General features: G+C 49.1%; 2 protein-coding genes across 2 annotated transcripts in view; both read left to right on the top strand.

The window, feature by feature from the left end:
• Nucleotides 1–16,559, top strand: part of LOC134491913 (zinc finger protein 595-like) — a 610,720-nt gene that overhangs the window by 439,162 nt on the left and 154,999 nt on the right. The gene's annotated exons all lie outside the window — the stretch shown is intronic.
• Nucleotides 7,168–7,724, top strand: LOC134492020 (zinc finger and SCAN domain-containing protein 31-like). Its single transcript, XM_063296146.1, has one exon. It carries the CDS (start codon nt 7,294–7,296, stop codon nt 7,708–7,710), a length of 417 nt encoding a protein of 138 aa, XP_063152216.1. The 5' UTR covers nt 7,168–7,293; the 3' UTR covers nt 7,711–7,724.

Genomic DNA, 16,559 nt, shown 5'->3' on the forward strand with positions numbered 1-16,559 from the left:
CAGTCACTTTCCACCGCCTGGCATCCGGAAACGGAGGGATCTACAGAGGCGGTTAATTCCACACTGGAACAGTACCTCAGGGCTTTTGTTAACTACCAACAGGACAATTGGGTCGACTTACTCCCATTTGCTGAGGTCGCTTACAACAATGCTGTTCATCAAACCACTGGTCAAGTTCCTTTTAAAACAGTTTTTGGACGTGAGTTTGTTCCTATTCCTGAACTTCCTCATCCTCAACCGCTACCAGCCTCCCTCACTGACTGGGCGGACTCTCTAAAAGACTCATGGTCTAATATTCAACTGGCTCTCCTCCATGCCCAGGCTACCTATAAACGCCATGCCGATGCAAAGCATTCCCCAGAACCATCCTTTGCTGTCGGGGATAAAGTCTACTTATCCACTAAGTTTATCAAGTCCCCACAGCCCTCTAAGAAACTTGGCCCTAAATTTGTCGGACCTTTTCCAATTATTGCTCAACTCAACCCTGTTACGTTTAAACTTGATTTGCCTCACAACCTTAAACGTTTACATCCTGTTTTCCATTGTAGTTTACTCAAACCCTGCCTGTCGTCGGACCGCTGGCATCCACAACCCATTCCACCACCTCCACTCATGATCGACAACCAGCAACACTTCGAGGTGACATCCATCCTCGACTCCCGACGCCAGCGCTCCACTTTACAATACCTCGTCCGCTGGAAACATTTCCCTCATCCTGAATGGGTTGCTGCTCCGGACGTGCTTTCCCCTCGTCTCGTAGCCCAATTCCACTCTGCCTACCCTGACAAACCTGCTCCATAGTTTTTTTTTTTTTTGGAGGGGCAATATGTCATGTTCTCATTTCAATGTGCTGTTAACATTGTAACGTTTCACATGTCCTCTTCTGTTCCGTGTTCCTTCACCCGGGGTTTTTCCATTCCTTCACCCTCCGTTGTTTTGAGGGCTTGGAATGTATGTTTGGGTTTGCGCTCCTGCTCAAGGTTACTTTCCCAGGCGCTTCTAACGGCTCCTAGCACCTGGGAGGGGGAGCGTCCTGACGAGGGATGGGGCGGAACTTGCTTACAGGCAAGGCTTTTAAGTTTGTATTTGGCGCGCTTTTGCTCATTCTCAGCTTTCTCTGTATTTGCATACTATTCCTTTAATAAATCAGTTATCTTTAAGCCCGAGCTTGTGAGACTGAGTATTTGGGATTAGGCAACCGTTACAGCTTTGCTCTGAGGGATTTTTTGGGCACGAAAGCCAGCTGGGCGACCTTGGGCCAGTCCCCCCCTCTCAGCCCAGCTCACCTCACAGGGTTGCTGTCCTGGGGAAAGCAGGAGGAGGAGGAGGAAGGAGTAGCAGGTATGCTCGCCGCTGTGGAAGGAGGGACTGTCCTAAAATTGGGGGCACCTGGGATCACTCTCCTCCCCCTTTGAGCCTGGAGCAAGGAAGGCAGGGCGGCTGTGAAAAGCCCTGGGTCTGGGACAGCTGCTGGTGGGCGCATCAGAGAGAGAAGAGGACAGGAGGAAGCGAGGGTGAGAGCAGCAGTCATGGCTTGGAGCAAAGCTGGAGAAGGAGTCAGTGAGACCTTCCACCCTTGAAGCCGAATTCTCTTTCGTGGTCTTGATGCAACAGCATCACAGCCCTCTTTCTAGGCCAGAACTCTTTTTTCTTTAAATCTCCACAAGTCGCTTTCCTTCCCTTCGTTTTCTGAGCCCACCTCACCAATTCTCATCTTCTTCTTCGGTGAAGCCACTTTGTACCTAGGATAATTTTCAACCCTGTCAGCTTCTCTCAACTGTTCAGACAGTGGGGATTCCACCGGTTCTGAGACAAGGGCCAGAACGTGAGAGACTTCGAGGTAAAACTCTGTAAAACTTGCTTTAATTTCCTCCGTAGCTCTCTAGTGACTCAGGGAGGTAAAGCCCACTAAGACTGAAACTGAAGACTTCCCCGGCTGCCTTTCCTCAAAGTAACCAATCCAGGAAATAGAAACAAGAAGGGTTCCCACGGGAAAGTAAAAGCAACTAGGTCGGAATTGCAGTCCACAGATTCAACGAAGTGGGTAAAACCTTTTATAGTCCTCAAAACTCACTTTGTTTAAAATAAAAGGAAAAGGACAAAACTGAATGAATATTATAGTCATAAAGGAGAACGATCCTCTCCGGGTGTAACACGTCTATGAAACAGAGCGATAGGTCATTCCTGGGGCCATTTTAAATGAGTCTCAAGGGGCAGCTTTCCTGATCAGGTTTTCAATTCCCAGGCCTCCTCCATAGCTGTAGCTATCTCTTCTTTTGTCTATGTTGAGAAAATGTAGAGAAGAGGCCTACAATTTTCTTGAGAGGGAGCCTTCCCTCCCCTCCCCTCCCCTTCCCTTCCCTTCAGAGCCATTGCTTTGATGCTATCTGTTAAATAAGTATTCAAAAGTCCTTATATGAAATATCAATGCAACAAGAAATATCAAATCAATACAAAATGACTTGAAGCGTCAGATCAGGCCCTGAAAGCTACCACTTCATAAGTAGGACAATATAGTTATCACATTGTCCAAACTCAATCCTGAAAAACCCTGTAATTGTTTCACTTTAAACTCACTCAGTAACTAAAGATTTTCTCTTACCATGGAGCTGTAGAAGTTCCCCCCCCCCCAAACAAGCCTTCCTTTCAGATCCTATCCTAGTTGCTGATCCTCTGCACAATTTCCATTGTCCTTCAGAAACCAGCAATTGACAATGTGGCCTGGATATCCTCTATCTGCAATGGATGTGCTGCTAAAGATTCCCAAAGTCCAAGATATTCCCTCCCCTAGTGGGAAGAGTTTTAGGAAACAGCCGCTCAAAATAATGCAGAAGTATCGGCATTGTAAATGACATTCAAAATCCAGCAGGCAGAAGAAGGGGAGACAAGCCACCAGCGATGTCCTTCTTCAGTCGTCTTTCCCTCTGATTCAGCCTAGAAAGGGGAAGCCAGTCCACTCTGCCAGCCAAGGCAGTGGATTCAAGGCAAGGCAATGCAGCTGCTGCCGCTAATAAGGAGCATAAGGGGGACCCGGCTGGAGCTGGAGTGGCTGGAAGGGCTTCCCCTGCTAAATGACAGACCTGCTCAATGAGACATACTCTCTGCATATGAAAAGGAACCTGCCAGCACAAGATACCACAGAAAGCAAGGCGAAGTGCCATCTAGAAAGAGCCAAACGTAGGGATGGGTTACCCAGACAAAGAAACAGAAATCATACAAAGAAGGTCTGAAGAACCTGGAGCCTTGCCGACATTGCTGGGCTATACCCCCAGGCGCCCTTTGCCATCGGCCAAACTGTTTGAGGTTGTTAGGAGTCATAGCTTGGCAACGTTTAGAAGGCCACAGGAGCCTCCCTTCTGATGGAAAGGTGACCGCCCTATCCCACTTGGGGAATTAAGTTTGAAGAGCAACTGTGATGGGAGACACAGGGTCACGATTGTCCTCTCAACCATGGAAACATGGAGGCTGACTTCAGGCCAGTAATTCTCTTTCAGTCTAATCACAGGGGTATTCTTGTGAAGATAAAATAAGACAGACCCCTGGAGAGAAGGCAGGATATAACCCTCTAAAGAAATAAAAAAGCCATGTCTATGAAACAGTACAACCGTCTCCAACCTGGGGCCTCCAGATGTATTGGACTACACCACACATCACCCCCAGCAGCATGAAGAGCGTGTTGTTTGGGAAACGATGAAGTAGTAGTTCAGCAAATGTGGAAGACGCAAGATTAGAGAAATTTGGAAAAAAGTGCTGGAATGCAGAAAGACTCAGAGTCAAATCCTGTCCAACTTGGTTCACTGTACCTGTAGGTTCATTCTGTATGCAAATGAATAATTGGGATCATCATAAACATGATTATATATCTAAAATGTTAGACAGGATTTATCACTAGGAAAGATGAGCTTAACAAAACAGAGCCTTGTATTTGGGAGATGCTAAGATTCACTGCGTGTCCTTGAACAAATCTTATCCTAGGTATCTGAGGGCTGTTGCAAGGATATAGGCCACCTTTATGGTGGAAGATGGGATTATCTTAAAAAAAACTAAACTAAATATTTTTCTAAATCTTTGAAGTGTTTGGTAAGTTTCCAGGCACTGAACTGCACAGCAGACACCTCTTCTCTGCAGGCCATTCTTCTACCCATTTCACAGATGGCAAAGTGCACAGGGTGGCTGGCAAACATAAGCCTTGCATTTTGTCTTTCCCAAGTAGCTTGATTTCACAATCCCTAAGTCATATGAATATAAAGCCTGCAACATTCTCAGTGATTTAGCTTCCGCTCTTTACTGCCTCCAGCCCCCATATATATTCCTCGCGGGGGCTTGAATAAGTCTGATTTAAAGCAGTCTTACCATCTGCACCCTTTATTGCATGGATCCCCATCATTCTTCCAGCTACATGCCCCCTTGTCAACTTCCTTGCATTTTACTGACAACCGCTTCTCGGTGAGCAAAACCCTTGGTGAGAAGCTCTGTCAACATTAAGTGGGGATTTATGTGATTGAGGGGCAAAGCCAATGATTAGGTTTTACTTAGCGGGGGAAGGTGATGCTGGTCGGAACGCCAACCCAACCCAACCCAACCCATAAACAGTCATTTATGTTTAGGGTAATTGGACAAACGCTCATCTTAAATGTGGTGGTGATTTCCATCGCTATGGCTGGTCGATTATAACAGCTCCTTTGTGGCATAATTCCTGAGGCTTGGCTTGGAGTCAAAGGAGGTTTGTCACCATTATCTGGGTAAAGGCCAGGGTTAATTAATTAATTGATTATTGGTATTAGTTGCTGATTTAGTGAGAGGCTCAGTAGAAAGCTCCCTCATTAACTTCGTTCTGAAGAAGGTCATTGAATGTTCTCTGCCTTCAGCCTTCTGTGGCTATTTCATTGGCAATAACCTTCCAAGTTAACCTTTCCAATCTATTGCAGTTTTGTTGTTGTTTGTGTGTTTCTTTGTTTTAATCCACTCAAAGGAAGAAGCCAAAAATTATGCATCCCCACAGCCTTTTCTCCCATGTTTTGTCCTTTTAATTGGGCATTTCATCCAAAATCAGTCCAACATCCCATCTATTCATGTTTAACGCATGCTGGTTAGTCAGGTAAAGAAGTGGAAAATAAGTGGATTCTGGTTGATCTTCTTAATTTCAGCAATTCTTCTCTACTTTGGAGGGAGAGGATGAGATCCTGGAAAATAAAGTGGCTTACATTCGAAAGGTTGCTGGAGGCTGTTTTTAAAGGGCTCGGTCGATCTTGGCTATCTCCCTTATCCCCTGTCAGTACCTTTAAAAACAAATTCTAAAGGAATGTGTTTCGGTTAAAATGAACGTGTGGGAAAGGAGACCAAGGGAGCCTGAGCGAAATCGTCCTTAAAGAAACCTGTTATGCCAGCTGTTTCACTTAAAATCCCACCAATCGTGAAGCAGACATCAATATCAGTTATTTGCTGTCTTTGTTTCCAGAGAAAGAGACTGCGTGTGTAAAAACCCTCCACCTAACGAGGAGGCAATTTTGGTGGCCAAACCTCAGAAAGGACGTAAAAGACTACGTGGCCAACTGCCCCATATGTGCCACCACCAAACGGAAAGGAGGGAAACCCCACGGGCTGCTACAGCCGGTAGCCAGCCCCTCCCGCCCATGGGAAGAAATCTCCATGGATTTCATTGTGGACCTCCCACCCAGCCAAAGGAAAACTGTGATATGGGTGGTAAAAGACTATTTCTCGAAACAGGCACACTTCATCCCGTGCGCAACCATCCCCTCCGCACAACAACTGGCATGTTTGTTCCTGACACACATATACAGGATTCACGGTGCCCCCTACAGGTTGGTGACCGACAGAGGCACACAGTTCACGTCAAAGTTTTGGCGGGAATTTTTAAAACTAATTGGAACCAAGCAAGCACTGTCCACTGCATGGCATCCACACACGGACGGATCTACAGAGATCCTAAACTCAACCCTGGAACAGTTCCTGAGAGCGTTCATAAACTACCAACCGGACAACTGGGTAGACTTACTACCTTTTGCAGAGGTGGCCTATAATAACGCAGTACACCAGAGCACTGGCCACACCCCATTTAAGGTAGTCTACGGAAGGAACTTTGTACCGATACCAGAATTGCCGCAACCTGAAACCCCGCCCTGCTCACCGGACGACTGGGCGGCACAGCTGGCAACAACCTGGCCAATCATCCAAATGGCCCTAGCAGATGCACAAACCACGTACAAAAAATATGCGGACAACCACAGGGCAGAGGCACCGAACTACAAAGTGGGAGATAGGGTCTACCTCTCCACTAAGTTCATTAAGACCTCACAACCCTCGAAGAAACTGGCACCGAAATTCATCGGACCCTTTAAAATCACACAAGTAATCAACCCCATGACTTTCAAATTGGAACTGCCCTACAACTTGAGACGGGTCCACCTGGTATTTCACTGTGCACTACTGAAGGCGACAAGGACATCCAAATGGCATACGGAAGAACCTCCACCCCCACCCATAATGATAGACAACCAACAACATTTTGAAGTAAAAGAAATACTGGACTCAAGAAGGCAAAGAGGTACGCTACAATACCTCGTGAAATGGAAACATTTCTCACACCCAGAGTGGGTTCAGGCACAACATGTCATGGCAAGACAACTAGTAAGACAGTTCCACGAGGCATATCCAGAGAAACCAGCACCATAAGAACATCTTTGGGGGGCAGCATGTCATGACCTCGTTGCAAGGCACAAAAGCCTCACAACGGAGATCATGATCATTAGGGATTAGAGGAAGGAGGTAATCAAACTAGGGATTAACTCAAGCACCCAAAAGCACCCACACCCATGGACCCATAGACGGCTGAATAGAAGGAAGCCGGAGGAACGAAGATAAGCCGCACCTGGTGCCCTGGAGGACTCAACCGATGCTGGAGACAAAGGAGGACACCGGGAAAACGCCCAAACAGCCATCAAGGGTCCCATCAAGAGGGGATCGGGACAAATCAGGGTGGGGGAGCCCAGGGCACTACGAGAGGGTATAAAAGGGGCACCTCCACACCCACACCCCCGTTTCCGTTTTTTGTTCTGTTAGCCATCCTTCCAATAAACCAGAAATCCTTAATACCCATTAAGTGAGTCTGTGTCTTATTGAGTTGCGAGGCTGACCCTGACACAAAGGCTGAACGGCCTTGGGAGACTTGTCCAGGACCTCTTCTTGCAGTTCAGGTACCGTGAATGAAAAGACTGGTGAAGATCTGGAAATTCATTGGCCTCATTTAGAGCTGGATTAGAGAATAGAGAGAAGATGGACGGACAATGCTCAGCAGGTGCAGAAGCTGGAAAAAGCCCTCTGGCGCCTCATTCCGGGAGCTGTGGGGAGAACTGGGCAAAAGTTGGGCAGAAGTTCCCAGAGGATGAAGCCATCAGTTCGGAAATACTATGCTGGGAGTTCAGGAACGCCCTCTACCAGGGGGCCAAGGGGCCCCGAGAGATTTGCAGCCGCCTTCACCACCGTTGCCATCAATGGCTGCAGCCAGAAAGACACACAAAGGCGCAGATGGTGGACCTGCTGCTCCTGGAGCGGTTCCTGGCCGTCCTGCCACCGGAGATGAAGAGCTGGATTTGGGACTGTGGAGCAGAGACCACCTCCCAGGCGGTAGCCCTCGCTGAAGGCTTCCTGCTGAGCCAGGCAGAGGAGGAGCAGGAAGATTTGCAGGTGTGAGAATTTAATCTTGGCAGCCCTAAAGAGGAGTTTAATATAATAATACCTCTGAACTAATGAATGTCTGTAACAGTTTTCTGGGATTGATAATGAGAGGAGATGGTTAACTCAGTGTGGGCCGTGTGGTCCTCCAGGGGTCCATGTCTGGGAGGGCCAGATAAGCAGTGAGATGGGAAGGTCCTTTTTTTCCAGCTAACAGGAACTCTGAGGCTGGTCACAGGGGTAAAAGAGGCTCACAGGTGGCCCCTGAACAAAAAAAGGTTGAGAACCCCTGGATTAACTTCCTTGGCAAATGGTTTCCTTGTTCCTTTCGGAGAGGCAGTTCCTCCATCCTCACCAGTGGGCTTGGGGCACAGTGCTATTTACAGCAGAGTAGATGCTCCTTGATTTCTTCCTTTGCTTTTCCTGGCACATCCGGTCCAGAGGCCCTTCCTGGAGCCCATCATCGAGCATCCTGAGGGAAGGAGGAATTCATCAGGTTGGTCACAGAAACTCATTTTCAGAGGGATGTCCCAGGCAGATACCTTACCAGGCAAGGGAAGGTCCTTCCAAATGGTGAGAAGTTTCCTAAAGTAATTCCTGCTATCTGTTCTTCTCTGGGTGATTTTGTTTATAACGTGTCTACCTATTGCATGCTTTATGCTTTTAAAAATCTACTCACAACATTTTTGTTCCCATATAGAGAATAGGAGGGCACCGTTGCTATTCATAGGACCATCTTTTTCTGGTGGAGCTGAAAGAGCTTCCGAAGCTCAAGTTCAGGGAGGCCAAGAAACAGAGAGACAATGCAGGGAACATTTGGAGACCTCCTGTTTTAATCTGGAGTTGAACGTATAATACTACTGCTCCTCAATGTGCACAAACAGCGATTGTTAAAATTGGAGCCACCTTTTCCTTAATTTAGAAGATTTTCCATTGTGCTGGAATGCTCAAAACAGCTTAATTAATCGAGTGGAATAATTATCATTTTTAAAGTATTTCAAAGCAGTGAAGAGAAATTAAAGCATATCAGATTTTAAAATCGATTTAAATAGATTTTGCCAGGTAGAAATCTTTCGCTTCGATTGGTAGAAATCTTTAAACTGGCATTTTGTTGTTTATTCATTCAGTCGCTTCCGACTCTTCGTGACTTCATGGACCAGCCCACGCCAGAGCTTCCTGTCGGTCGTCAACACCCCCAGCTCCCCCAGGGACGGGTCTGTCACCTCTAGAATATCATCCATCCACCTTGCCCTTGGTCGGCCCCTCTTCCTTTTGCCCTCCACTCTCCCCAGCATCAGCATCTTCTCCAGGGTGTCCTGTCTTCTCATGATGTGGCCAAAGTATTTCAGTTTTGCCTTTAATATCATTCCCTCAAGTGAGCAGTCTGGCTTGATTTCCTGGAGGATGGACTGGTTTGATCTTCTGGCAGTCCAAGGCACTCTCAGAATTTTCCTCCAACACCACAGTTCAAAAGCATCGATCTTCCTTCGCTCAGCCTTCCTTATGGTCCAGCTCTCGCAGCCATATGTTACTACGGGGAACACCATTGCTTTAACTATGTGGAATTCTGCCTGAATTCCCCCCAGTTCTCGTGCACGCCTACTGCCCGGGTTGGGTGGCTCTGCCGGTGTTCGTGCGTCATGAGGGTTGGTCCGAGTCACGGCGTGGCTTCTGGTGGTCGCCGTCAGGCCCAGTTGTGATGCGGAAAAGACCGTTCCCATGACCTCGGGGGCAGGTTCATCATCCTGGGGAAGTCGAGAGAGGGCGTCTGCTAGGAAGTTCTTCTTCCCCGGGATGTATTTCAATGCGAAATTGAACCGGCTGAAGAATTGTGCCCAGCGGATTTGTTTAGGGTTTAGGCGTCGATGCGCCCGAAGGGCTTCCAAATTCCTATGGTCTGTCCATACCTCAAAGGGGTGGGTAGCCCCCTCCAGGAAATGGCACCAATGGTCTAAGGCCATTTTCATGGCGAAAGCCTCCTTCTCCCAAACGTGCCAATGCCGCTCCATTTCGGAGAATTTTTTTGACAAATATGCGCAGGGTTTAAGGGTTCCAGTGGCGTCCCTTTGGAGTAGGATGGCTCCGATGGAGAAGTCGGAGGCATCTACTTGTACTACAAATTGCTTTTCAGGGTCTGGGTGGGCTAGAATGGGTTCGGAGGTGAATAGGGTTTTCAATTGGTCGAATGCTGCCTGGCACTCAGGGGTCCACTTAAGCACTGCCCCCGGGTTTTTCACTCTGCGGGTCTCCCCCGTACCTCGCGTGCGTAGCAGGTCCGTGAGTGGTAGTGCAATTTCGGAGAACCCTGGTATGAAATTTCAGTAGTGGTTAGCGAATCCTAAGAAGGATTGTAGTTGTCTGCGCTTTCGGGGCCTTTCCCATTCGAGGACAGCCTGTACCTTGCCCGGGTCCATTTCCACCCCCTGTACAGAGATTCTGTAACCTAGATAGTCTATGCTAGATTTGTGGAACTCGCACATCGAGAGTTTAATGTACAGTTTGGCTTCCCTGAGTTTAGCGAGTACTCATCGTACGAGTTCCACATGATCCCTTTCATTGTCTGAATAGATTAAGATGTTGTCAAAGTATACCAGTACGCCTTTAAACAAAAACTCGTGTAATACTTCATTGATAAGTTGCATAAAGACTCCCGGGGCTCCCGCTAGGCCGAATGGTAGTACTTTGTATTGGAAGGAGCCCAAAGGGCAATTGAAGGCCGTTTTCCATTCGCCGCCCACCCTGGTTCATACCCGGTAGTATGCCTCCCTCACATCCAATTTAGAGAAAACCTTCCCCGTGCACAAGTGTGACAATAATTGCTTTGCTAGCGGCGTTGCGTATTTGTTACAGATAGACACAGCATTCAAATTACGGTAATCAGTACATAATCGTAACGTCCCATCTTTCTTTTCGCAGAAGAGTACGGGCGCACCGACCGGGGAGCTTGCCGGTTCGATGAAGCCCCGCGCGAGGTTTTTATCAATGAATTCTCGTAAAGCCGCCATTTCTCGTTGTGACATCGCATACGTTTTTGGCCTTGGGAGGTGGACATCGGGAAGGAATTCGATGCGACAGTCGGTTTTCCTGTGGGGGGGGTAGTTCGTCGGCTTCTTCCTCCCCAAATACGTCTGCCAGGTCGGCATATTGTGCCGGCAACCCTTCTAGTGGGGAGTCCTCTCCGGGATTTTGAGCGATCTCTCCCCTCCCCACTAACACAGCAGAGTCCTTGATGTCGGTCGGCACTTGGTAGGTCCCATCGGTGAATTTGATCGATCGGGCCTTCCAATCGATGCGGGGGTTGTTGCGGGTTAGCCATGTGATGCCCAAGACGACCATGGGCCGACTTACTGGGGCGACCACAAATTGTATGGCTTCCCGGTGTGTCCCCAGCCGAAGGGTGACTACCCCCGTTCCCAGGGTTGCCGGTCCCCCTCCCGCTGTGGAACCGTCTAGTTGCTGGAATTCCAGTGGTTCTGGAAGGGGGATGCAAGGTGACTTCAAGGCAGCGGCTATGGAGGGGTGGATTAGATTCTAGAGCAACCAGAGTCTATGATGGCCCCTGTTGCGACGGTTTGGCCCTGGAAAGTCAGTTCAATGCTGATCCTGAGGATCGGGGCGTATTTACTCACTTTGGTAGCTCTGCGCGTCTCTCCTGCCACCTGTCCCTCTGCGCCGTTCAGAACAGGTGGAAGTCGTTTCCCGCCGGCCGCGTTGGTGAGTTGGGGTCGTCTTCCTCCCGGTAGAAGTCCTCCGTCCCCGTTGTGGCGGCGACTTTCCCGGCGAGTGTTCACGGCCGGGGTTGGGGTCTGGGGATCGGTTTCGGCGTCGCTTTGGGCGGTTGGTTCCTCGTCCGAGGCTCGCTGCATTCCGCCGCTCTGTGGCCCTCTTTGCCGCATTTGAGGCATAGCCCTCGTGTCAGCCCCCGTTGCCGTTCATCATCCCAGGTCGTTCTCGATGGAGGTGCTGGTCTTCTGTCACGGGCGGCCATCTCGTCGCTGCGGGTTGCCATGCAGAAGACGTCCTTGGCATTCTCGGTTTTCCCAGCTAGCCGTATCCACTCGTTTAGCAAGTCCGGGTTGTTCCTATACACCGCCCACTGCAGTATGTCACGGTTGAGGCCCCGTTTGAATAAGTCAGTCAGTGTAGCCTCTCCCCATTCCGGGACCTTACCGGCTAGTACTTTGAATTGCAGTGCGTATTCCGCTACGGACTTCTGTCCCTGTTTGAGTCCCGTGAGTGCGATTTTGGCCTTGTCTTTGGCTAGCGGGTCCTCGAAGTACTCTCTCAGTGTGGTTAGGAAGGCATCGCAGCTAGCTAGGGCAGGGTCTCTGGAGTCCAGCATTTGCACATACCAGTCTGCGGCCCTGCCTCTTAGTTTGGTGGCCATGGCCGAGACTGTTGCTCTTTCCGAGGTGAAGTGGTGGCCCTGTTGTAATACATAGTCTCTCACGTTTGCTAGAAAGAATGATAGATTTGCCGGCTCACCGTCAAACTTCACCCCGAAGTCCTTCACGACGACGCCTCTGGGGTTGTTGCTCGGGTGCGCTTGGTCCGGGGTAGGCGCAGGCAGCGGGTTTGCACGCTGGTCAGCTACGAAGTTTTGTGCCCGGTCTCCATTCCTCGGGGTCGGCGGTTGTTGGGGTGAGTTGCTGTTGGGGCCCCTCGGTCTTTCTGCCGCTACGGTTGTCACGATGTCTTGGAGTGCCTGTGCCATGGATTGTATCGTGACCTCGATTGACTGTATTCAGGTCTCGATTCCTTGGCACCAGTCTCTTTGCGCTTCTGCTGCCTGCTGCTCTGTCTGTCGTTTGGTTAGTACTTTTGCTGATGTTCCGACGGAGTGGAGTTGTTCTGCTCCGCGGGGTGACTCTGGTCAGGGTTCGGAGGCGTTGTCCTATTCCGGCGTGTCCGGCTCGTCTAGGACTACTTCTAGGTCCCCCAGTTGTATGGAGTCTTCTTCGTTGTGGCATTGTGCCATTGCTGTCAGGGACCACATCGGTGTCGCCATCGCTAGCTTGTTCCTTCGCAAAAAAAAATTTTGGTAGAGGCTAGTGGGTTTGGAGATGACTCTCGGCTTTATTTCAGGATCGTCTTACCGCAAATAACACGCAGACGCTGGTTTAGGGAACGCAGGTTCAGGGTTTATTTGGATAGCTGCCGTCCAGGAGAAAGCTGAGAGTAACGTGGTGTGTTTACAGTTTCAAATATATTGCTTTGTTCCCGCCACTGTTCCTCCCTCCCCACTCTTGCCCCGCCCCCTTCCGGGTTTCCTTATTTGGGTAGTTGCTACTGCGCATGTCTTAACTGTGCTCTGCTCATTCCTGCCCTGTTCATTGTTGGGATAAGGTGTTAATGGTCGGGTGCCGGCTCGGCCCTGCTAAGGTATTTCCTGGCTATTGTTTCTTTTGTTTTACTTAACTACTTCTTCTTTTCTTATCTGTGCTTGGGCTTTCTTTTGTCATGTGTGCACTGCCATGCTTTTGCCCCATGGCAGTGCACTCGTGACACTCTAGCTCACTGACCACACCGTCAAAGCTATCCCCCATATTGTTATCCTTCCTATACAGGTCTTCTGTATATTCTTGCCACCTTTTCTTGATCTTCTTCTGTTAGGTCCTTCCCATCTTTGTTTTTGATCATACCCATTTTTGCCTGGAATTTACCTCCAATGTTTCTAATTTTCTGGAAGAGGTCTCTCGTCCTTCCTATTCTATTGTCTTCTTCCACTTCCACGCATTGCTTGTTTAAAAATAATTCCTTATCTCTTCTGGCTAACCTCTGGAATTTTGCATTTAATTGGGCATATCTCCCCCTATCACTGTTGCCTTTTGCTTTCCTTCTTTCTTGGGCTACTTCTAGAGTCTCAGCAGACAGCCACTTTGCCTTCTTGGTTTTCTCTTTCTTTGGGATGTATTTTGTTGCCGCCTCCTGAACAATGTTGCGAACTTCTGTCCAGAGTTCTTCCGGGACCCTATCTACTAAGTCCAGTCCCTTAAATCGATTCTTTACCTCCACTGCATATTCCTGAGGGATATTAGTGAGCTCATATCTAGCTGATCTGTGGGTCTTCCCTAATCTCTTTAGTCTGATCCTAAATTGTGCAAGAACAGGTTACCTTACTTCCCATAAAAGGATCCACTCAGGGGAGAAACCATATAAATGCCTGGAATGTGGAAAGAGCTTCACGTGGATCGGCCAGCTCACTTCTCATAAAAGTGTTCATACAGGGGAGAGACCGTATCGATGCACAGAGTGTGGGAAGAGCTTCAGCAGTAGCAGTTACTTTACTGCCCATAAAAAGATTCATTCTGGTGAGAATCCCTAAAAATATGAGATGGTTCCATCCAGCAGTATCCTACTTCCTGAAGTAGAAAAGGTACTTTTTCTGAATCCTAAATCCAATTAAAATCTGACCTTTGCTAAAGCTTGACAGGAACTGTTTGAAGATTTGATATGTTGAGGGGAAAAAACTGGTTCATACTTCTTTCTTTTTTTAATGGTGAGTTGATTTTTGAAATTTTTATCATTTTAAGATGCTGACCCTGGGCTATCAATAATGGGAAATCTTTTGGCTTAAGGTTTAAGTTTAAGGTGTTTGCAGTGTCCACCTTTGCTTCAAACATGGGAATTGCAATTTTAGGGATCTCAAATTCTTGGCCATGCCTAGTTATGAACACTGTCTTTAATCTTATGTGTTATTACAGCTTTGCACATGAGTTCCATTCTCCCTCGTTTACTTAATCTTTCAGCTTGGCGTTAGCGCAAGAAGGGATGAATCTAAGTGCAGTTTGCAAATCACTGGGAGGAGCTGCACCTGATGAGTATATCCTTGATGCATTTCTTCAGGACAGAACTACCAGCATTTCTTCTATGGGCCCAAATTCCCAAATCACTTCCTGCAATTTGATCTTCCCTTGTTTTGCCTAGGTTTCTTATAATTCTGTTTTTCCTTGCTTCTTACTACATAATATAACTATCACAGACAAAAAAACCCACTTCTCTGCCCTCATGAAGAGTCAGAAAGGCCCAGCTATTTTCTGAGGCTGTGTAGTACCCAGGCTTCATGAAACTGTATTAGAGGAAATGGAGAATGGATCGAGGTGATGTTGAATTAAAAGTGGCAACTAAGCATGCTTATGCTTTAGATTTATAATGTTCCCTTTTCTTTGTCCCAAGTAAGGGGCGCAGAGGAAAAGAAGAATTAAAACAAGTCAAGTCTTCTGATATCACAAGCAATCAAGCATGACCAGAGGAAAAAGACATTATGTCATGCGCTGCCTGCCTCTGAATAAGGCTCAGACACTGGTTCGATGGATCAGGCTCTGGTTTATTCACAGCGCAGTTACAGCGTCGGAAGAAAAAAGCTGAGAGTGACAGGAGCGCGCCGGTGCGGGGTTTAAATACCCCGCGCCGGTCAGCGCCCCCTCACTCGCGGTCACGTCACCCCCCTTTGTCCAATACGTTGCCCTGCCGGTGGGTGAGGGGTTGTGAGGCCCCGCTGGCGTTCCGGGATCGCCCATCATCGGGTTTTCTATTCATCCGGTGATTGCTGTCAGCTGGGCGATCTCCGTTGTATTGGCGCTGATGGCTTGGGTGTGCTCCGTGATCCGTTTAGTTATTGTTTGTTGGCCGTTAGTCGTTGTGAGTTGATGGCTACTTATCTTGAGCCCCTTCTCCTGTTTCCTTGCTATTGTCATGTGTGCCATTGCGCTGATGACTTCAGCTCAACGGCACTCATGACATACTGCCCCCTGTCCGAATAGTGCTCCCCCCCGGTTTTCTGGTTTTTTTTTTTTTTTTTTTCCCGGTGGAGCTGTCAAACGGCACTTTTTTTTTTTTTTCCAAAATTCCCGCCGGAGTAGTTGTCGCCCCTCCCTTTGCTCCTCCCTCTACCACATGCCTTCCCAGGGTGTGTCCATAGTGCGCATGCCCGGGTCACGTCCTGGCGTGCGCATGCTCCAGCCACACCCTGTTTGTTTGGCTCAGTTCGGCGAGGAGAGAGGCGTGGCTGGTCGGGTGCTTATCAGCTCCAGGTAGGGCCCTTCTTTTTTTTATTTAAAGTGCGTCGCCTTTGTTATAGCTCCTGGGCGTTGCCCCCAGGTTGCCCTGTTGACTTGCTTGCCACTCCCCCGCGGCCGGGGGGCGGGGGGAGGGTGCTGGCGAACGCTTGTCACCGCCTCGTGGGCCCGGGGTGGGGGGAGTGAGTCCCGGGGGGGGGGGAGGTCCACCCAAGTCGCGGGCTTGGGGGGGCCCTTTCCCTTGGGGCACGGGAGGCGGGGGGGGGGCCTGCGGGGGGGGGTTTTGCAGGGGACGGCTTGCTGACCTTGGTTGTGGCTTGTCGGGGTATGCCCGGTGAAATGCTCTGGTCAGGTCAGGCGCGTTAACGTTGTGCGCCGCCACCCATTCCGGGTGGGGGAAGTGTTTCCACCTGACCAGATAGTGTAGAGTTCCTTGTTGCTTGCGGGAGTCGAGTATGTCCCTTATCTTGAAGTGGTGTTGCCCGTCGATCATCACCGGTGAGGGCTGTGGCGTGCTTGGGTGCCATCGAGAGGTGGTTGCCGGTTTCAGGAGGCTGCTGTGGAACACCGGGTGGAGTCTCCGTAGGTTGTGTGGCAGGTCCAAGCGTATTGCTACCGGGTTCACTATTTGGGTGACTCGGAACGGCCCGATGTACTTAGGCCCCAGTTTTTTCGAGGGTTGGGGTGACTTTAGGAACTTGGTGGATAGGTAGGCCATATCCCCCGCTTGGAACGTCGGTTGTTGGCGCCGGTGCTTGTCGGCCTGCTCTTTGTAGGCTGCCTGTGCATCCTTCAGCGCCGCCGTGATTATTGGCCATGATTCCGCGATCTTCCATCCCCAGTCGCTAG

Source organism: Candoia aspera, chromosome 2, assembly GCF_035149785.1.
Source record: "Candoia aspera isolate rCanAsp1 chromosome 2, rCanAsp1.hap2, whole genome shotgun sequence".
Lineage (NCBI taxonomy): Eukaryota > Metazoa > Chordata > Lepidosauria > Squamata > Boidae > Candoia > Candoia aspera.